General features: G+C 44.1%; 1 protein-coding gene across 1 annotated transcript; it reads left to right on the top strand.

Annotated features, from left to right (window-relative positions):
• Positions 1 to 2,141: 2,141 nt before the first annotated feature.
• LAG3 (lymphocyte activating 3) lies at positions 2,142 to 12,461 on the top strand. The gene is made up of 8 exons (XM_058169991.1): positions 2,142 to 2,260; positions 2,555 to 2,690; positions 2,809 to 3,035; positions 3,532 to 3,789; positions 4,011 to 4,304; positions 7,273 to 7,548; positions 10,282 to 10,397; positions 11,292 to 12,461. The coding sequence occupies exons 1-8, from the start codon at positions 2,206 to 2,208 to the stop codon at positions 11,394 to 11,396; spliced, it is 1,467 nt and encodes a 488-aa protein (XP_058025974.1). The 5' UTR covers positions 2,142 to 2,205; the 3' UTR covers positions 11,397 to 12,461.
• Positions 12,462 to 22,488: the final 10,027 nt, after the last annotated feature.

The raw sequence follows: 22,488 nt of genomic DNA, 5'->3' as shown, positions 1-22,488 counted from the left end.
GGGGCCAGCCAGAGGTGGTATTTGCAGGTTCTCTGAACTACTCAAAATTTCCGCTACCGGTTCTCCGAACTGCTCATAATTTCCGCTACCGGTTCTCCAGAACCTGTCAGAACCTGCTGGATATCACCCTTGGTCTTGAACTCCAAAGCCAGACAAATGGGATTTCAGAACTAAGCAAATATCTCAATTATGTTATATAACAACAGAAATTTACCTTGTGGTAATGTTAAATCACTTTTAGTTTGGTTATACATCTATATCATTCCCTAGGCATTTTGGAACAAGATCCACAATTATATAGAAAGTTCAACTCACATTCAAATGAATGTACACAGAACTTCCCTTCAGATCTCCTTCCCCCTTCTGTCCTTCTTTCCTTGCACCATAAACATTCCAGTTTATTATTCAGCCTGTAGGTATTTCAGAGAATTTACTCTAACAACAATTTTCTGATAATATACATAGTCCTCTATTCTAGATTTCCGTTTTTCAGTTTTCTTTTCTGGGAATGGCCTAGGGGCCTTCTCATAAGGCTCAAATATTTCCTATGAACATCATTGTAAACAGCATTGTTTAAACAAATGGCCAAAGAAAATACATAGTTCCTTTCCATTTCCAGATCAGTGTTAGTATTTGGCCTTCATGGCTCAGAAAAAACATAGATGCTGGTGGCCCTGCAAAGTTTTAATAAGTATATTTTTAAGGAAAAAAGAAAAAGAAAGAAGCCCCTGTCAGTATTTTTATACAATAAGTTCCTTCTCTCTGATACACATTCCAAAATAGCCAGAAAAGAAACTCCTTTTTGAAGAATAATTCTCTGAATGTTCAATCATGTTTGCACAATGAACAAATGACCAAATTTTGATAAATTGGTAATTGACACAGGGTTATTCTGCCACTGGGAAAAAGTAGCCTGGGCTAGGAAGAGGTGGCATCAATACAATTATTTCCTGGCCATTCCTTCTGAGCCCTGCTCCACCAAAGGGGATCAATGCAATTAATTCCTTTTGATAAATGCAGGAAGAAGTGGGATAAATCGTGTATAACTCTTTTGAAAAATATCAACATTTTTTCCTGGATCAAACTTCTTCTTTGGCTTTGAGGAAAATGTATAGGTGAACTAGTAAGGTTATGCTTGTTTATTTACCAGCTTTAAATCAAATTTGTTCCTTTGAAACCAATTTTGGGAACACTTAAGGGTCCCTGGCCACTTCAATTAAAGGGAGTCCATTTGCCCCTTGCTATGGGAAGCAAATTTGGGGGCCTGTGTTTGTGTGTTAAGTAAGATCTATGCTTATGAAGCACTTTGAACATCATGAATTATAGGTAGTTCTTCACAGAGTCAGCCAGATATTTAGAGTGGATTTGGCATTCTTATCCACCTATCAAGTTCTTTCCAAGGACTTGGGATAATCAGATGTTGCTGTGATTGATGGTATTAAAGGTATTGTCACAGGATGTGAGCTATTCTGAGTAAAGCCGCCTTTTGCAATTCACTGATGTGATTTTGTCAATGCCGATGTTTTTCAAGGGCTGCTCCAGTTTTTTTAAGGTTGCACCCAAGGCACCGGTTATTATTGGTACTATTTTTGCTTTCTTTTGCCACAGTCATTCTACTCCTACATGCAGGTCATTGTGTTTTGTGATTTTCTTCAGTTCTTTCTCTTCTCTTCTGCTGTCTCCAGATATTACTATTTTTATTACTTCAAAGAAAGTCATGAATAAAAATATCAGAAAGGGGAAAACGTCAACACTTCAAAGAAAAATACACCAAGGGTACTTCCTGAGAAATTAGCCCTTATATATTTTCCACTGCAAGCAAAAACAATAGTTAATGAGTGGACTGAAAGAGAAAGAAAGAAAATGTTATTGTGGTCATTAACCAGCAGAGAGAATGAGAGAGAAACAGTTTCCATTGAAGAGTGCTTTCAGAACCATTCTGCCTTCCTGCACATGTTTTTGTTCTTTTGCTTTTTTAAAAAAAAAATGGGGCTAATTTCTCGGCTGTGACGTTCACTCCAATGCAATCAGGAAACCAATAGCCCATCTGCAATATAAGGGCAACCTTTAGTGTCCTTTGATCAGAGGTTCATCTTTCCTACCTTTGTCTACTCTTGTGCAAACCAGGTCAATCCATCCACCCCCATTCAAAGCCAGGCCAATTGGCAAGGGGCGGAGGACTCACCTATCTCTTGGATTGCCAGGATGACTCTAGTCCTGCTTTTCTGCACGCTTGTTCTCATTCTGCAGATGACCAGTGGTAAGATAGGGCAGGTGGAGTGCTTTCTTTACCAATGGGGTGGGGGGAGGAGAGAGAGAAAATCTGCATTAATTGTTTAGTATCAGTTCCTTGCATTTGAGCCCTTGTTGCCTAATATGCTATTATCTAGCTATGTCTTCCATGTTTTAAAGCCACAGTTTGTCCCCTTCCGAATCTTCTTTTGGACGCCTTTCTCTTGTGTGCGATCAGAGCTGAGCTATTTTCATAATGTCTTTTATTTTGTATTGGATCAATAATCATCCTGCAGCCAGAAATATATATCTTATTTAACAGGAGAGAAGTACAGGGTGTGGGGTGAGGAAGGCACACGTGTGACCCTTCCTTGCTACCTGAGTCCCCAGACAGCGAAAGACAATTTGAGGCACCTGTACAAAGGATTAGAGGTTCACTGGGTGCGTCATGGAGGCAGGTAAGAGAAAATGACCCAGTTTTATCTTAATTTGGAATGGAGGGCGGAGTGGATCAGCAGCACTTCTATTTTATATTCCACTTTTCCCATTTTCCTTTCCTTTTTTCTTTGTGACCAGTTCTTCCATGAAACGTCATTTGGTGCTCAAGGTGAAGCCCAGTGGGCTTAAGAGTCTGGGCCATTCCATGATGCGCCGAGTAACTGTCTGGGACGCTGGCTTTCTTAAGGGGAATTTTTCACTCCAGATTAAGTCATTGCTGAAGGAAGATGCAGGAACCTATGAGGCACGAGTGAGACATGGGAACAAGGGCTGGCACTGCCTCGTGGAGCTTGGTGTGGTGTCAGGTAGGTGGATGGGATAGCTGCTCAAAGATAAAAGTAATCCTCTCAGAAAGGAATGGAGACTCTCACAGGGACAAATCCTGAATCTGGATCTGGCTGGAATCCTTAAAAAGCTTGGATTCTTTGCTAAGCAAGCAGCAATTCTGAGGTTGCATGCATGTATGGGATTCAACATTTCAAAATGATTCATGTCCCCCATTGAATAGAAGCAGTAAGATAACTAAGACTATGTGGGACATGAAAGTCCCCACCATCTTACCTTGTTATTTTCAGCATTTTTTCCTGTAAGAGTTATTTATTTAACAGTATCACAACCGGGCTGGTAGAGTGCTTCAAGAAACCATTGTTTCCCTTCTTTTCTCACTCCCTTCCTCCATATCATAAAAATAGAAGGACTTCTGAACAAGGCAGCCCTGACAATCAATACATCAATAGTCCCATAGGCTAGGGATCAAAGTGTTCTATGAATATTACTACACAATTTTCCTTTTCTTAACAGTCACCGCTCTCCCTTCTCGTCCTCTAATTGAGTCTGAATCGGTCAGGCTAAACTGCAACTTCAGCCACCCAGGAAATCCTACCAACATCCTCTGGTTCCACAGAGATGTCCTCGTTCGCACTTCCTACAGGCTGCATCCTATGGGTCAGACCCTGCTTATCTCTGAATCAGTCAGTAGCGACACTGGGCCCTGGGTTTGCCAACTCACCTTTGCAGATGGGGAGAGAATTGCAGTCAGATACAACCTGCAAGTTATAGGTGAGATCCATCTTCTCGTCTTCCCTTTTCTCACATTTCTTCTCTTTGGGGGGTGAGGGAGAACCAGCGTAAGTAAAAATATGCTTATTTCTCTCTCATTCTTAGTGTGCTTGAATGAGTCAGAAATACCATTGTGCACTGAATTCTAGCTATCGCTCATTTTTGTACCCTCTGGTATCCCATCGCTAAACATAAAAGTGTTATTATTATCTCCTCTATAGGATTTACTGAGCAAGCCCCCTCTGTCATCTATACAGCAGCTGGATCGGATGCTCATCTGCCCTGTGTCCTGAATTCCAATCCCATGAACTATGGAATTTCAGGGGTGGCCATCCAATGGAGATACATGGCAGGGAGAGAACTGAAGGCTAAACCCATTCCCAGTTATGAAAACCATCAAGATTTCACTCTTCATCTCCCAGCTATTGGATTAAATGATGCAGGCCAATATCTCTGTGAGATCACCATCCAAGGCATTACTATAATTCAGAATGTCACTCTGGCAGTGATGGCAGGTGAGGAACAAACTTATAGCAGGCCCATTCTTCTCTTAAGGGGTTTCCCCTGAAAGTTAAGGGAACACAATCCATCCTACCTCCTAGCACCCTGAAAGAATTTTGAACTGGTTGCACATTTATCTTATGAAGCGGGAGCACGGACCACCAGAATACTTACCACTTTTGGATAATTGAATAGGATGTTTCCTATCATTCCCATAGATTCCTATCATTCCTGCTATTGGCCAGGCTATCTGGAAAGATGGAACTGATGGCCAATGTATCCAGTAAGTAATAGGTGCGGCAAGCAGATCAAGACTTGTAAACTTAAACTCAATCAGAATAGCTATAGAACAAAACTCTTCACCTTTTTCTCTCATGAACTATTCTGAGAGTTGGGTGAAAACCTATAGAGGCCTTCTCAGAAAGATATATTTTAATGCATAAAATAAAATACCATAGTTATTGAGGGAAACCAATTATGCTCAAATTTTAATCAAAAGATTAAGAAAACAACAGATACATAATAATATAGCGATAGATAGATAGATAGATAGATAGATAGATAGATAGATAGATAGATATAGATATATAGATATACACTATATATATATATATATACACTATATATAGATATACACTATATATATATATATGTATGTATGTATGTATGTATGTATGTATGTATCCTTTATTAATCCATTAAATGGACAACATGACAATATTCTTTTTTAAGATATAATCATTTTAGATAGTTGGATTTATTGAAGTTAACAAACATTATTGGAATCTGTGGGCAATACATTACTTTGCATATATACATCGTGACATGACAAACTAAAATTTAGCTGAAGATCAGTAAAAAATAGTTATTTTTCATACAAATTCATAGAGCTGTAATCTATCCACACTTTATGTGAAGATCCCTTGCTCCAAAGTTACCGTATAGAGTAAAGAGCTTCCCATAAATTTTTTAAATGCTTGTATTGCTCATATGAGAGCAATACAATGAGAATGGTGTAGCTATTAAGGAATCAGGCTAGAAATAGGGAGATTCTGATCCTACCTTGGGCAGAAATTGGCTGGGTGACTTTGGGCTATTCACTTTGTCTCAGCCCTAGGAAGGAGACAATAGCAAACCACCTCTGAAAAGCCTTGCCAAGAAAACTGCAGGGGCTTGTCCAGGCAATTTCTGAGAATCAGACACAACTGAACCAGGGGGAGTGGGAGAGGGATTTCTTAGCCAGGAAAAAAAAACCCAGGGCTGATATTCTATGATTATTTATCTGAGACTCAGCCACAACGAATGGAAACTCTGAGTCATATTTGGTGGTACTGAGCCTGGTGGTGGGCAGGCGTGATGCCGGGTTGTTTCCCTACTCTTCTAAATTCTTGCCTTACCCACCCCTCATATCTGTACTCAGACCTTTCAGTGGTGGGTTTCAATTTTTTTTTTGCTACTGGTTCTGTGGGCGTGGCTTGGTGGGCGTGGCAGGAGAAGGATACTGTAAAATCTCCATTCCCTCCCCAATCCAGGGGAAGGTTACTGCAAAATCCCCATTTCCTCCCGATCAGCTTGGACTCTGGAGGCAGAGAATAGATGGGGGCGGGGCCAGTCAGAATTTTTACTACCGGTTCTCCGAACTACTCAAAATTTCTGCTACTGGTTCTCCAGAACTGGTCAGAACCTGCTGAAATCCACCTCTGCTGTAGATGTTATGTTACGAGCTATGATTCCTTGTAGGCAGTTTTCTAGTTACTTTTACTAGAAAAATTACCATTTGTTAAAAGTTTGCCTGGCTTGATTTTTTTCTGCTTTTGGGAAAATGAGTTTTGAGGAAGGACTTGAGAAAGAAATCTCCAGGAGACTGTGAGTTCTAGTCCTGCTTTAGGCCTGAAAGCCGTCTGGGTGACTTTTGGCTGCCAGTCACTCTTTTCCAGACAGTCAGGGTCGGGTGACAAGCCAATCAGTCAATTTATTGCACAACCAATGCATAGCAATAACAATAGCATTTAGACTTACTTACCACCCCACAGCGCTTTATAGCACTCTATGGATGGTTTACAGAGTCAGCATATTGCCCCCAACAATCTGGGTCCTCATTTTACCAACTTCGGAAGGATGGAAGGTTGAATCAACCTCAAGTCCTATCAGGATCAAACTCCAGACTGTGGGCAGAGTTACAGATAGATATAGATTAACAGAGTTGGAAGAGACTTTGTAAGTCCAACCCCCCGCCCAAGCAGACCCTACACCATTTTTGTCAGATGGCAGTCCAGTCTCATCTTGAAAGCTTCTAGTGATGATGCTCCCACAACTTTTGGAGGCAGGGTGTTTCATTGGTTGATTGTTCTCACTGTCAGAAAATTTCTCCTTATTTCCTGGTTGAATCTCTCCTTGTTCAGTTTCCATCCATTATTCCTTGTCTGGCCTGCAATACTGCATTTCTAATCACTACACCACCAAGGCTCCTTCTTTTAATCAAGTAAAATGGGGGGGGGGGAAAGCAGGTCCTGCACTGGCAGAAAAAATACTAGAAAGAAAAAAATGTTGAACAACATAACTATTGAAGTCCAAGACAAATTAAATAAATTAAAGAGAATTTACAGACATCAAAATAATGGTCACTCATAAATGGATGAATGTGTCCCACAGGTTTCCACTTGCCCCACAGGATGTTGAAAATGTGAACACCTGAAATTAAATTCAGACAGCCAGTGTAGTGTGGTAGCTATGAAGTTGGGCTAGGACCGAAGAGACCCAGGTTCAAATCTATTCTTAGTTATAGAAGCTCATTTTATGACTTTAGACTAGTCATTCTTCCTCAATCCAACCTAGGGTTGTTGAGCATGGGAATAATACATTAAATTTAATGCTTTATATAGATGTCTCTGTGTTGCAGTTTGATTAACTTAACCTAGTGCTGTAGGAGGAAGGTGAGAAGGACAGGGGATTGGTGATTTCTGTTTCCTTGCTTTCCTTCAGTCATTACCAGCACTGTTGGGCCAAGAATTCCTGAAGGTTCTCACTTGGTCCTCATCTGTAACCTCAGCTACTACACAGGAAAAGAGCGTTTTCAGTGGAAGTGGCTGGACTTGGAATCCAGCAACAGCTCTCAGTCTGGTTCCAGTAGGCCTGTGAAATGGGGCCCAATCCAGGAATTCCGCCAGGTGTCATCAAGGGATGCAGGCATCTGGGAATGCAGTGCCCATGGTCCAGAGGGGAAGCTGGGATCGGTGCAGTATCACCTGGAAACTGCAGGTATTCTTTGTTTCTTTAATTGCAGAAACACGTATTTCATTCTAAATTATATGGATCAGTTCCCATGTTTATGCTTGACAAGAAAAAGACGGTAAAAACTTCAGCACAGTGCCAGGATAAAACAGATCAACAGAAGCTTGGAGAAAATAGAAACGTCTTTTGGTATGATGCATTCCAAGAAGTTGTTTGGGAGAAGTAACCTCCACCTCCACCCCTATTTTATTTTTATATTTGAAAAATAAAAATAAAATAAAAATACCAGCTTCACCAGCTGCCCCAATTCAGATAGCAAAAAGATTGAAAGATTCCCCCATAAAGCTCAGGAACCACAGAAAGCTCCAAGTGACCCAGGCTTTGAAGGCAAACCCACAAACTGGCCTTGAAAACAAACAAGAAGGCAGTGCAGTACCCCCTGCGCACAAAAAAGATCATATTAACCAGTCCCCGTTGTGAGCCTCACACCCGACTTTTGAATTAGCAGAGTTTCCCGATTACCCACATCAGAAGCAAAGCAAGCTCAGATCTAATAGTCTGAGGCAGACGACATGAGGGCAGGCGATCCCTCAACCCCACGGAGAAATTCTACCGCAAGATTTCAAACTTTTGCTGGGCTGGCAGACGCTTGTTCAAGGGGGAGCGTGACCTGGACGGGTTCCAGCTACAAACCGCTGACGTCATTCCGCTCGCTTCCTCGCTGTTCCCCCCCCCCTCCCCAACCACCCCCGGTTCTCGGTTCGCCACCCTTCTCCGAAACAAAGCTCGGAGGTGACTAAGGAGGGCGAGCCAGGCTCTCAGGCACTTGGTGGCCGACCTCGGCTCTGCTTAAGCGCCGAGCCACCGGTGGAAAGGGAGAAGAGAGAGAGAGAGACTGCGGCTCCTGCAGCCACAGCCCCGCCTCGGCTCTTTAACTTGCGGGAGCCGCGGATTTATTTATTTATTATTTATTTATTATTTAAATTTTTATACCGCCCTTCTCCCGAAGGACTCAGGGCGGTTTACAGCCAGATAAAATAAACAGTCCTATTACAAATTAAATACTATTTATGCAGTGGCTGAGAGGAGCGGAAGCAACCGCGGCAGCTTCTCTGGCTGCTCGCCCCAAAGGGAGAAGCGAAGTGGGGCCAGGATGGGGTAACGGGCTGGAACAACATCGCCCAGCGCATTCCCAACATAGGCCAGGGCCGCTGTCAATTGCACGGGCTGCAATTTCTTTCTTCGACCCTCCTTCATCTTTCCCCTGAACAAAGGAGAGCCGGGAAGAGCAGCGCTGCCGTTCGTGTATTTTCCTCCGCACGCTTCAGGCTCGGGCTTTGTGAGAACAAAGCCCCCGCGCGAAGGCGGAGGAGAGAGAGATCCTGAGCTCATTTCCTTTTCAGGCGGGGAGGGGAGGGGGAACAATGCTGTTGTCTTGGAAATTGGAGCTCCCGATTAAATAAAGCTCGACTCCCTGCCTTCAAAGGAACTGAACTGCACTGATCTTCCTCCCCTTGGCCAGCCTGGCTAAAACTATTGGGGGTTGCAATTCAGCAGCATCTACCGACCTGAGATTACAGATGACAATGACATTATTAAAATTAGGCGATCCAATTACTTCTTAACCCAATGAAGCTTTTGTTTTTATTTGGGGGATTGAGCGTCACACACAATCTGACGCTTCCAACAAGAAGCCCAAACAGCGACTTGGGACAGATATTGTGGTTGAACACAATTTATTCAACAGATTAACTACCCACCACCGAGATATCCAATGTACTGGGTTCAACCCACAGTTTGTGTCTCCCTTGCTTTCAGTGTAAGAAGAAAGATGATCTCACTTAAAAATTTTACATAGAGATTGAAAAGTAGAGCTAGGCTAAATCTTATGGCCTCTCAGAGTAAAGCTATGGGCTTCTAGATTGGAATGGTAGTATCATAAAATCGAGTCTACTCAGAAAAGTACAGTGGTTAAAGGGACTGAACGCTTCAGAGGTTCAGAAGAATTAATCAGTCTCTCCCCACTCATAAAGGCAACCAAAGCAAGCTTAAAAGATACCTGGAATGCAACCAGATAATTGATTTTAAACAATTCACTTACTGTTCCAAAATGACTTAATCCTCTAGGCAGCCTTTAGTGATCAATAACCCCAGTTTGCATTTGAGGGTATCAAAGAGCACAGCAATAATGATAAAGCTACTAAAGCAGCTGTGACTGAGATGTCTATCTTATTCTCTTAGTTTACATGGTGGAGCATTAACGTTATTTGTACCATATTTTTTAAAATCAAATCACTGATAGCAGTTGATTTGGAAGGAAGGAGGATCCCAGGAGCCACAAAAGCAAAAAGTGCAATTCTATATGCAGGAATACATCCCTATGCAATACAGTGAGACCTGTTGCCAAATAAACAGCAGACAACTTTTATCTTGATATATATGGTGCTTCACAATTACTTCTGTATTTTATTGTTTCATCCAGCCAAACATTGTGATCATTCCCATCAAATTAAAAAATAATTTGGTCTTACCTGTATAATCTTAATTCACTTACTACAAAATGTATGGGATTCAGTTCCGAATTATATCTCATCCAGTAGCTGCCATTTTACTACACATAATTGAGATCAGATAATTGATTTTCCATGTGATACAATACACACATACTAAGCTAAAAATGGATTTTTGAGTTTATCAGTTTTTGATTTACTCTGATTTTTTTCCCCATTCTGATTTATTTAGTATCATTTTGTCTTGCAGCCAGTGCCCAGCTTGCCAGCTTGCCCTCTGTACCAACTGAGACAATATTTGGCCTGTTACTATTTTTTCTTGTTGCCTTACTCTTCATCATAGCTTTGGTCTACCTGAGACGAAGGGTAAGTCATAATCCACCACCCTTTTTTTGCTGTTCTTGCCTATCTTTTTCTTTTCAAAATCAGTAGGAAACCAAATCATCAGGGTAGAATTTGATTAAAATCCCTCTCCTTTGAGACCAAGGTCTTGCCCTTCTTTTGACCATCCGCTACCAACTCAATTGCCCAGTGGGGTAAATGTGATTGTGGGGAGTGAGCACTGTGGCACTTCAACGTTAGCTCTAGCCCAGGGGTGAAATGCTCCTGGTTCGGACCAGATCGCCCGATCCGGTAGCAATGGTGGCGGGTGATTCGGAAAACCGTTAGCAAAAATCCCTTCCCCCCCTTCTTCCTCCCGCATGCCCAGCCGAGCCACGTGATCATCAGAGGGTTTTTTTTTACTTTTAAAAACATTTTTTCTTCGGCTGAAAAAATGCTTTTAAAAGTAAAAAAAAAAGCCTCTGATGATCAGACGGGTCAGCTGAGATCATCTGAACCCTTTCAAAGCATTTTTTCTACAAGCTCTTCGGCCGAAGAGGCTGTAAAAAAAAAAGCTTTTAAAGGATTCTGGCGATCAGGCAACTCACCTGGGACCATCAGAACTCTTTAAAAACATTTTTTCTACAACCTCTTCAGCCAAAGAGGTTGCAGAAAAAATGCTTTTAAAAGTAAAAAAAAAGTTGGCCACGGCCACCCAGTCACATTACCCCCCACCAAGTCATGCCCACAGAAACGGTAGTAACAAATTTTACATTTCACCCCTGCTCTAGCCCCAGCAGAAGCTCTCCCTCATCTCCAAATGATAGGACCATAGTATCATTTCTTTGTGATTACTCTTTTTCCCTGAAGAACGACTGATAAAGTTGTTACTAAAACAAAAGACTAACTACAATTTCTTTTACCACTATTAATTTTTAGATGTATTCCCTGAACTTCCAAGCATTGGATAGGATTGTGGATGCTTTGCCTGGGAAAGTAGAAAAGAATGGAAGCCAGAAGAAGATTCTACAACCGGAATGCTAAAGGAAAGGAAAACGAGGAAGAAGATTACTTATATGAGAATTGTCAGGACTGGCCAACTAGACCTAAGAATAGATTTATGTTGGTTTGGATCAAGGGTCAGTAAGTTTACTGTGTTTCGAACTGTGAGATAGATCTTCCTTGAAAACAGTGAAGCCTAAATGTACAGCAATCTATTTAGGGAGCGGATGTAGAGCCAATTTCTTCAAAGAAGTCACCTTTAAAATCTGCTGGATTTCTCAGAGATGATTGCTCCCCCTTTTAACAGCTTGGTAGTCCGCTATATGTCCCCCACCCTTTTATGCAAGTTTAGGGAGTCTTGTTCATTTCTATCCCTTTCTCAAGGTTATTGTTGCATGTCCTGATCCACTGGTTTTTACATAAAATAGTAGAGATATTCCTCAACATATGATCACAATTGGGACTGGGAGTGCCATTTTAAGTTGGTGTGTCATAAAGTGAGACATCATGTGGCCATGCCACTTTACAGCAGCAATCCCACCATTCTTTGTTGTGTTTATTAATCAGGAATTGCAGGTACCAACTATTCCAGTCCAACTATTCCAAAATTTCTCCCTCCCAGTCCAGAACCTCAGTAAGATAAGGGACTGCCTCCAACTCCCCCAACCACCCATCTGTATCTCCTCTGCCTGTGTGTTTAGGCCACCTGCCCACCTGCCTTGTAGAGCTGCATGCCTGTGAGGCTGCTTGCCATGACTCAGAAAGCTTCAGCTGCCCCAGCAAGTGCAAGCAAGCACTCATTTGCCCAGATGGCCTTTCCTTCCAGCTTCATTTCTTTGCAGAACCCAGTTGTTGTTCTTCCGTTTGTAATCCACAGTTCTATAAACAGAAATAATTATCTCTGAAAGCTCAAATCTTTCAATAAAGTCATTTTGGTTAGACTTTAAAGACTGGTTTTCTAAAACTATTACATTAAAAATAAGTAATTAAAACGCAGATAGAATCTTACGTCTGGAAGGAATCTTGTGGGTCTTCTAGTAGTCCAACCCTCTGTTCAAGGCAGGAGTCCTTATATCAACTCAGACAAATGGTTGTCCATCTGTTCTTGAAAACCTCTAGTGATGGAGAACCCACAATACTGCGAGGCAAGCTGCTCCTTTGATTAATCATTCTTATTGTCAGGTAATCCCTCATTTCCAGGTTGAATCTCCCTCTGAAGAGCTTCCACCCATTGATTCTTGTTCTGCCCTCAGGTGCTATGGAAAATAAATCAATGCCCTCTTCCCTGTGACAGCCCCTCATGTATTGGAAGGCTTCTATCATGGATCCCCTGAGCCTTCTCTTTGTAACATTTTATTTTTAGGAAAGCAAGGCAGTACAGTACAAGGCATAGCACTGCATAATACAATACAATAAGATACGTCAGTATTCAAGCCAAGGAAGATACATCAGTATACAGTACAATAAGGTACGATACAGCTGACTATTCCCTTCCCGCCCGCTAAGCCCTCTAAGGTGATTGCTCTCTATTAAGACAGTTACATCAACAGATATAGACAATACAAAACAGTTCAGTCAATCTTTCCAGTCCTTAGTCCCACACATATTACAGGTCATAACACATGAGCGAGCTGCTGATGGCCAATAAACAAAGGTCCATTATGTCCCTGCGGCTCAAACCCAAGGCCCAAAGTCCCTCGCCTGATGGTCAATAGAACAGCCCACTGTTGGAAATGACAACTGGTAGCTGGAAAACTGAGGTGGTGGATGGTACAGCGGCCCAACAACAAATATCTGCTATGCAGACTGTACTTCATGGATTTAATGTCCCAGGTATCCTCCATTCGATAGCCAGCAATGGTGGAGACGTCGAGGACCACAACTGGTTGGCCATCTCCATGATCAGATCCAGCTTTATGAAAGAGGATCCGGATGGGATCATTGGTTCCAGTCTCATACGGAGGTCAGCTCGGTGTAGCAGTTTCTCGAGGCACCAGAGTACTCGGTTATAGCATGCACATCGCGCAGTCAATTTGCAGACCTGCAGGATATGGTTCTGGGTCTCCAGGGTACAGCAGGCTTCCCTGCAAGTCCGATCTGTGACTTGCCTGTTGTTTCCCAGTGCGCTCCTGGCTTTGGTGGGGAGTAGACCGCCCCTCAACTGGATGCTCCTGATGTAGAGTTGAGGGAACACCCGAGCTGGATGGTGCAACCACTTGTGGCTAGCTTTATCTACCTCTGGGATACTCAGTTCTTTGCTGTCGACTGAGGTGGAGAGCATGATCTGCCACCCTTCCCTCACTTCTGCTTTGGATTTTATGACTGCCACCCAGTCTGTACAGCTGGTCCATTCAGTGCCCCAAAGACCGGAAGGAGTCTTGCCTCTGCACTATCTGGAAGAGAGTAGCAGGGTTCGATGCTACCTTCTTGAACCATTACTGCTGCAGAAGTGGGATCGAGGTGGAGAAACATGGCAGCCACAGTCCTCCATCTAAGACATTAGCGTGAAAGTATCCTGTTGGAGTGTCGGTAGGAAGCCTGAGCCATTGACTCACCGCAGCTCGTATCAGGCAGTCTAGCCATTTCAGAGTGTTTCAGTAGGCATGACCTAGTACATGTACTAGGTGGTAAGCCTTCCCTGGACCCGGCTGTTTTAGGAAATTATCGTCCGGTCTCCAACCTTTGCTTTACGGCGAAGGTTGTAGAGAGTGTGGTGGCATGTCAGCTACCCCAGTACCTGGATGAAACCGTCTATCTAGACCCGTTCCAGTCCGGCTTCCGGCCTGGGTACAGTACGGAGACGGCTTTGGTCGCGTTGGTGGATGATCTCTGGAGGGCCAGGGATAAGGGTTACTCCTCTGCCCTGGTCCTATTAGACCTCTCAGCGGCTTTTGATACCATCGACCATGGTATCTTGCTGCGCCGGTTAGAGGGGTTGGGAGTGGGAGGCACCGTTTATCAGTGGTTCGCCTCCTACCTCTCTGACCGGACACAGACGGTGTTGACAGGGGGGCAGAGATCGACCCCGAGGCGCCTCATGTGTGGGGTGCCGCAGGGATCGATTCTCTCGCCTCTCCTGTTCAACATCTACATGAAGCCACTGGGTGAGATCATCAGTGGTTTTGGGGTGAGATACCAACTGTACGCTGATGACACGCAGCTGTACTTTTCCACCCCAGGCCACCCCAACGAAGCTATCGAAGTACTGTCCCGGTGTCTGGAGGCCGTACGGGTCTGGATGGGGAGGAACAGGCTCAAACTTAATCCCTCCAAGACGGAGTGGCTGTGGATGCCGGCACCCCGGTACAGTCAGCTGCAGCCGCGGCTGTCTGTTGGGGGCGAGTCATTGGCCCCGATGGAGAGGGTGCGCAACTTGGGCGTGCTCCTGGATGGGCAGTTGTCTTTCGAAGACCATTTGACAGCCGTCTCCAGGAGAGCTTTTTATCAGGTTCACCTGATCTGCCAGTTGCGCCCCTTCCTGGACCGGGATGCCCTATGCACGGTCACTCATGCTCTCGTTACCTCTCGTCTGGACTATTGCAATGCTCTCTACATGGGGCTCCCCTTGAAGAGCACCCGGAGACTCCAGCTAGTCCAGAATGCGGCTGCGCGGGTTATTGAGGGAGCAGTTCGGAGCTCCCATGTAACACCTATCCTGCGCAGACTGCACTGGCTGCCTGTTGTCTTCCGGGTGCGCTTCAAGGTGTTAGTTACTACCTTTAAAGCGCTTCATGGCTTAGGACCGGGATACCTACGGGACCGTCTACTGCCAACGTCTATCTCCCAACGACCGGTGCGCTCTCACAGAGAGGGGCTCCTCAGGGTGCCGTCAGCCAAGCAATGTCGGCTGGCGGCCCCCAGGGGGAGGGCCTTCTCTGTGGGGGCTCCTACCCTATGGAACGAGCTTCCCCCTGGACTCCGACAAATACCTGACCTTAGGACCTTCCGCCGCGAACTTAAAACCTACTTATTTCGTCTTGCTGGACTCGCTTAAATTTTATATTATCAAATTGGTTTATGGATTTTAAATTTTTGTAAATTTTAGAGGGTAATATTTTTATCTATAAGTAGCCATATTAAATAGGTTTTTTAAGGGTTGTTTTTAGTTTTGTATTGTTGTTTTCTTTCTGTATTTTATTTGTGGCTGTACACCGCCCTGAGTCCTTTGGGAGAAGGGCGGTCTATAAATAAAATAATAATAATAATAATGATTATTATTATTATTATTATTATTATTATTATTATTATTATTATTATTATTATTATTATTATTATTATTATTACAAGTTCATGGGTAAACTTGGGCACCAGATGAGTGGTCAGGAGCTTAAGTCGCTGGTGTGGCTTAAGAGGTGCCTTGGTCAGCTCATTCAGCAGAGAGTCCAGCTTGCTGGTATGTTTTGGTATTATTCTCCCTTTCCAGTTGAACTGGAGGCCCAAATATCTCACTGTGTTGTTAGTCCCTAGGGGTTGGATGGTATCCCCTTTGTACTCGTAGGGAGTGGGGACTAGGGCCACACACTTCTGCTTTCCATCCCTGGCGATTGTAAGGCTGTGGGACATCTTAGCATTCAGTGCCATATTGGCTTCCTGGAGGGCTTTGGAGAGAAGATGGAGTTTCTCCTGAATCCTGGTGGATTTTTTCTGTGAAGAGAACTAGGTCACCTGCGTAGGCTAGACTGCTGACTCTCTGGCCATCGAAGTTGAACCCGACTTCAGGGAGTGACAATTTTACAACATCTTTGATGACCATGATAAAAAGGAGGGGGGATAGAGGGTTGCCTTGCCGAACACCCAGTGTTGTGCCTCATCCTCTCTCCTCTCCTCAGGCGGGCCCCTCCCATCTCCACCCGGGCCTGTTATCAGATTCCGAGTCTGATAATGAAGATGAACGGCCTGTCATGCCTCCAGCCCCTGGCCCTGGCCCCATGCCCAGAGAGGATGTCAGGAGTGAACAGACAAGCATGATAAACGTCATTCCTACAGCGTGTGAGCAGGAAGCCAGCCACGTGCTGGAATTACTGACAGCAGATCCAGCTGAAGAGAATTCAAAGTGGGAGGATCCTCGCTTCCGGAGATCTGAGCGGCGACGCCAGCAGAAGGAAGGGAGGGGCAGGCCTGGATAAATGCTGAGTCATGGAGCCACACCCCACAGCCTATATAAAGGACCTGCTTTTGGCATTCCAAACTTGAGTCAAGAAAAGTCTCATCTAGTTTGCTGCTATCGGACTCTATCGCTGAAGTCACAACTTGGACTCCTGCCTGCCCTGATAAACCTCGAAGGAATTTGACAAGCTGCAAAGGCTTTGTTGCCACGTTTGATACGGACTTCCTAGACCCGGTCATCGGAGGGGGAGGGGGACACGACACCCGACCACACTTAGTGGTCTCTGCAAGTCATACGGTGCATCTTTTGTAAAGGTGTCTGAGGTATGACACCAGCGGAGGAGGCAGACCCGCTTCGTAGGCCACACGGAAGAGATTCTTATGTGATACTGTATCAAACGCTTTGGCTACATTGAGGAACAGCATCGTGCAGGGTACTCTATCCGTGCGGATTCTATGGAAGATGGTGTATAGTACGGTCGATGCCTCCAAGCAGTCTTCCTGCTGGAGGAATGCATGCGGGGCAGGAGAAAGCTGAAGTGTATCCTGGAGGCACCATGCCAGGATCTTGTGGAGCGCCCGGAGAATGGTTAAGGCAATCAATATATGCCTGTAGTCCCCAGGAGCTGATGAGTTCTCTGTCAGAAATACCACTCAGGAGCAGGAGAGGTGTCTTGGCAGGCCACCAGCGGCTAGCAGCAGGTTGTAGTATGCTGCCAGCGAAGGCTGGTCCCAGGCCAGGAGTTCCTGCACAGATGTTCTGTCCAGTCCTGGTGCACCGGCTTTCATACCGTTGAGGGCTGCTGTTACCTCCGATGGGGTGATGGCTACCACTAGGGTCCACAGGACTTCAGATTGCTCTGGAGGTTCCCTATCATCGTTCATGCTCAGTGTTTTGAATGCTGACGTCCAGTATTCTTCCATCTCCGGCGGCACTGGCACCGATCCTTTGTACGCATTTCTCCAGCATCGGGAGAGTACAATGGTGGCAGCATCATGACGCCGGAGCTTGTAAAGCTTCTCGATGGTTGCGTAGTTTGCTCTACGGATGGATTTCTTGCTCCATTCACGGGTCGTTCCAACAGGCTTGGTTACCGACGGCTTCCACTTGCGTGGGAAACAGCTTTTAGTGTGCTGGTTCAGGCGGGCTCTGCACTGCTTTTGGCTGATCTCTCCATTCTGTGTGTCTCGGGCGGATCAGGGTCAACTCCTTGAGTTGGTCTCCTTGAGACGGTCAGCTGCAGCTATCAGGAGGGCACATCTACATGAGGTAGCAGAAACAGGGTCTGGTCCGTGGGTAAGTGAGGTTGCAACTGGATTGGTGGGATGTGTATCAGAGTCTGATCTTTCTGGGTGTTCTGGTATGTGAGGGTGTTCTGTTCTCTCTGGGTTGTCAGTTGGTGGAGCCCAATTGGTAGATTGAAGGTGCTTCTTGACAGCCTCAAGCGATCAACCCGGAAAGTAGGGTGTGAGGAGGGTGATTAGCACCTTCTTCATCATTCCTCTCTTCCAGTGACTGTCCGCAAGCCGTTTCAGCACTTTGTCATCCAGCTGAGTCCATGCCAGGCACTTTGTGGGCAGGGCTGCTACGTGCTCGGCATTCACCTTCACTGGGTGGTGGTGTGCTTGGTGTTTGCCAAGGAGCTGTTTGGTCTTAAAATGGGAACCACAAAAACACGGGAAGGTCAGGTTGTCCGTTCTGTTCTGGATGCCTGCACTATTGGCGTTCCCATCTTTGTCACTGGAATCCATATGTCCAGAGGGACCAGGACTAAATACTATAGTCATTTTAATAACCAGTAGCAAGCCCTCTACAAAGCAGTTTCTCCTGCAGAGGGGTGGCTTGGTTCTTAGCTTAGGTGCTTAAAGCACCATCTCCAGCGGTCGACACTAGGAAGCATCCAAGCCTGCAATTATGTCCCTGTTAAGAATTCCCTTAGCCACTGATTGTACAATGTAGCCTCCAGACTCCTTATCATTTTTATTGTTCTTTGCACTCTTTCTAGGGCTTTAGCATGATGATCCTCATAATCATAACTATCATTAAGTTTTGTTAATACCGTGAAATGTGACATCTGTGCTCTATTTAATTGATGTAGCCCCAGGTGAAACAAGTTAAAAACTGCTAAAATTGTAATTGTTCCCTTTTATTATTACAACTTTTGAACAAATGTACCATATTTCAAATGTTGGTGTTGGAGTGTTGTAATTTATTACAATTTACCGAGAAAAGGCAACCTTTGATTGGTCTGCTTATGTTCTGATCAGTGGTCCAGAGATTAAGAGCCATTGCCCAGAGGTGGGTTTCAGCAGGTTCTGACCAGTTCTGGAAAACCGGTAGCAGAAATTTTTGAGTAGTTTGGAGAACTGGTAGTAAAACCTCTGACTGGCCCCACCCCCATCTATTCTCTGCCTCCTGAGTCCCAGCTGATTGGGAAGAAATGAGGATTTTGCAGTAACCTTCCCCTGGATTGGGGAGGGAATGGAGATTTTATAATATCCTTCCCCTGCCATGCCCACCAAGCCATGCCACGCCCACCATGCCACATCGACAGAACCGTCAGTAACATTTTTTGAAACCCACCACTGCCATTGCCCCATTTAAGCACATAGCGATAATTACTATCTCTATTACAGTGGTGACATCTAATTTTTTTTACTACTGGTTCTGTGAGTATGGCTTGGTGGGCGTGGTGTGGCTTGGTGGGTGTGGCAGGGGAAGGATACTGCAAAATCTCCATTCCCACCCTACTCTGGGACCAGCCAGAGGTGGTATTTGCTGGTTCTCTGAACTACTCAAAATATCCACTACCGGTTCTCCAGAACCTGTCAGAACCTACTGGATTTCACCCCTGCCCTATTAGAGAATGGAACTCAGAGTGCATGTCTGTCTTCCATTTCTGAATTGCACTCTGAGTTGCCTTGAGTGCTGCCCTGCATTTGGGCTAAAGCATTTCAGGGTTTTTTTGCAGGCTAACCCCAGCAGCAGATTGGTTACTTTGCGGAGAAAGGACTGCCCCTTCAATTGAGCCAATGCTTATGATGTTTCTAATACATCTAATACATCTAATAATAGATAATAATAATAATAGTAATAATAATAATAATAGATCTAATACATCTCCCTTTACTGCATCCATCAAAGTGGGTGATTACCTCTATCAACCTTCTCTATGATAGAACACTATTATTACAGTCCGAAATCAGACTATGACTCAAAAATGTCCGAACAAACAACATTTAGATTAATTTGCATCTCATAAAATGCTATTTAAAGACCTGTGCTCTGACAGACGAGCACAATTCAAAATGCACTGATGATGTCTCCTCGAATGGTGATGGAATGTTTGCAACCAGACTGCCAAGCTCGGGACTCAAACCAACAGCCTAACTACCAACCCGAGCTACTAATATTCAAACACATTCCAGAATACTATTATGTTGAAATCCCACCAGTTCTCTGATGGGGTGGAAAAACTGCGCAATAAAGTGAGTATGGTGGGATTGCCAGCTCACACAGGTTGCCATGTTTTGAGAGAATGACTTCCCTTGCTTTATCTCTGGTCTAATGCTGGTTGAAAAGATGATTGTCAAATAGCAATTGGGCAGAATGGTGTAATAACGTGGTAAAAGGGAGAGCTGGCTGTCTTAAAACCCACTGACTCCATGCCAAGAGAGGCAATTTTGAGAGACAGTTCTTCCACTTTATTGCACCAGCTCCCCCAATCTGCTGAACAAGTGGTGGGTGGGCCTATTTTAAATTAGGTGTAGTCTTTTTTCAAAACTTCACAAAACTGCAGTATTTTGAAAGGGTATGAAACCTGTGCTCAAAACCTAAGCAGCTTCCCCACCCCTCTTAATAGCTATAGGGAGCTGCATGTACAGCAGTGTCTGAAAATGGTGTCCACCTCTTTCCCATGAAGAGAAAAGGAGACCAAATTGACAGGACAAGAGGACATGAGGGAGGGATCATATTCACCAGACCAGACTGAAGTGGCCATAGGAACTAGGCTGCTCCTCTTCATTCTTTGTGAAGTATTTTGATGGATCCCAACAATAGGGCACCACAATTGTTGGCTGTCAGTTTATTCCTCCTACCATCTGTTGATTTATCTGGAAGTTTGCTAAAGTGATACTGCCATCTAGAGTCTACAAAGAAAGAGCAAAAAAGAAAGTTGATTTATCAGTCCCTCCCTCTCTCACATGTGACATATGTGATAAAACTGAGCTCCTTTCAATATTTTAATTATATTTGTATAAAACATGTTTATGTTTTCCTCCAGTGTTGATATTCATGAGTTTATCCCTTTTTTATTCTTACACCACACCACTTATACAGGACTGCAGGCAGGAACAGCATGAATAGCAGAATAGTCCCTACCACGTAAGGGACTATTCTTAATTCAGTCTCAAGAGAAGGCTTTGGTTTTAAGTGAAAAAGCTTTGCATAGTATTTACAGCTGCTCCTTGGGGGCATTGCGGATGAAATTTAGAGAGAGAGAGAGAAAGAGATGATAGATGGATAGATGATTAGATAGATCGATAGATCGATAGATATCCAAATCAATATTAAAGCATAGTGCATGCTACATTCTTGAAAGCAACAATGAGGCAGCATATATATATTGTATAGCAAAGATGGACAGCATTAATCCACATCACTCTCCAAGACTAATCAATCGCTAAACAAGGATTCAAAATATCTTTCCCAATGGAAGGAAGTAGAAGAGAGAAGGAGGTAGGAAAGAGAAGAGGAGGAAGAGGAAAGGAAGGAAGAGGGATAGAAGAGGGAGAAGAAAGGAGTAGGGAGGAAGGAGGAGAGGATGTAGATAAGAGAAGGGGAGGATGATCGTGGAAAGTAGAAGAAGGTAGAGAAGGGAAGAGAGTTAAAGGAAGGGGATGGTGACCGGGCAGGTCAGATTAATTGTATATGATGGTACACTAAATATGTTATTGGATATGAATGTTAAAATAAAACTTTTTTATAAAAAAATATATCTTTCCCAAGGTCTCCCCAATTCCTGAGCAGTCAGAGAGTAGACTAAATATTTCATTCTCAATCATTTCATTACTATATGGTAGTTTTCCAGCTTTATTGGTATACTAAATATGACTAGACCTTTTATATGATCTTATTAAAATTTATCTTAATATCCTAAGAGCTAAAGCCTCTTCTTACTGGGTCAGCTCTCACTGATTCTAATTAACTTACCTGTCAAGGATAAATCTACATTATTTCAGGTTTTTAATGAAAGAACTTATTTAATTTTTAAAAAAATCATTTGGGCATTAGACCATAAGCTACCTGGAATTATCTTTTGTAAAATAGTAGCCATGCATGTTTCCAAACAGACAAGCTGAGGGGCAATGGTTCAAAGAAATGCTAATTAAAGTTTTCATCACAGATTGAAACAAGCCTCTTCAGGAACAGCCAAACAAAGTAGCGGAAGCTCTGAAATCAGGACAGCTGATGAAAAGTATTGCATTTGATTGAGGCTGTCATTTGTTCTTCTATCACTATCTGGTTTACACAGCAACCAAGCAGGACAGGTACAGACTTCAACAGATAGTACGGACTGCAGAAAAAACAATTGTAACCAGCCTGCCTGGCACAAGCCAGAAAGACGGCTGTGAAAATATCTACAGACTCTCACATCCTGGACATAAACTCCCCTCACCCCTCAAGACTCCACCGCAGGGGAGGGGTGTGGACAGCGTCATGGTGGTACGGCATGGATTCCGGGGCTCCGGAAAAATGCCGATATCCTAACCGAATAGGGGATCCCCAGTGGATCCTAGCTGTCTCATAGAGACAGTGAAGAAGGGAGGCGCAGGCTGGTGCGAACAGGGAAGTTGCAAGTTTCCTGGAGTGCTAGCATTAGCCTCCAATCCAGCAGCGAAGGAAGACAGCCATTAGGAGCTGTCAAAAGCTGGGGCAGCCACATAGAAGATTTGAGCAGGAGCAGTGATTGAACGGAGTATTGTTACCGGGTGAGTGATTGGCCAACTCACAGGTAAGAAGGAAACA

Source organism: Ahaetulla prasina, chromosome 2 (genome assembly GCF_028640845.1).
Source record: "Ahaetulla prasina isolate Xishuangbanna chromosome 2, ASM2864084v1, whole genome shotgun sequence".
NCBI lineage: Eukaryota > Metazoa > Chordata > Lepidosauria > Squamata > Colubridae > Ahaetulla > Ahaetulla prasina.
This window is presented reverse-complemented; position numbering and strand designations above follow the sequence as displayed.

What these genes read in the sequence shown, in the direction of transcription:
- LAG3 (XM_058169991.1), top strand. Translation starts at nt 2,206, where the DNA reads ATGACTCTAGTCCTGCTTTTCTGCACGCTTGTTCTCATTCTGCAGATG. An exon ending in CATTCTGCAGATGACCAGTG is followed by an intron (nt 2,261 to 2,554) that starts GTAAGATAGGGC and finishes CTTATTTAACAG; the next exon opens with GAGAGAAGTACAGGGTGTGG. An exon ending in CACTCTGGCAGTGATGGCAG is followed by an intron (nt 4,305 to 7,272) that starts GTGAGGAACAAA and finishes GCTTTCCTTCAG; the next exon opens with TCATTACCAGCACTGTTGGG.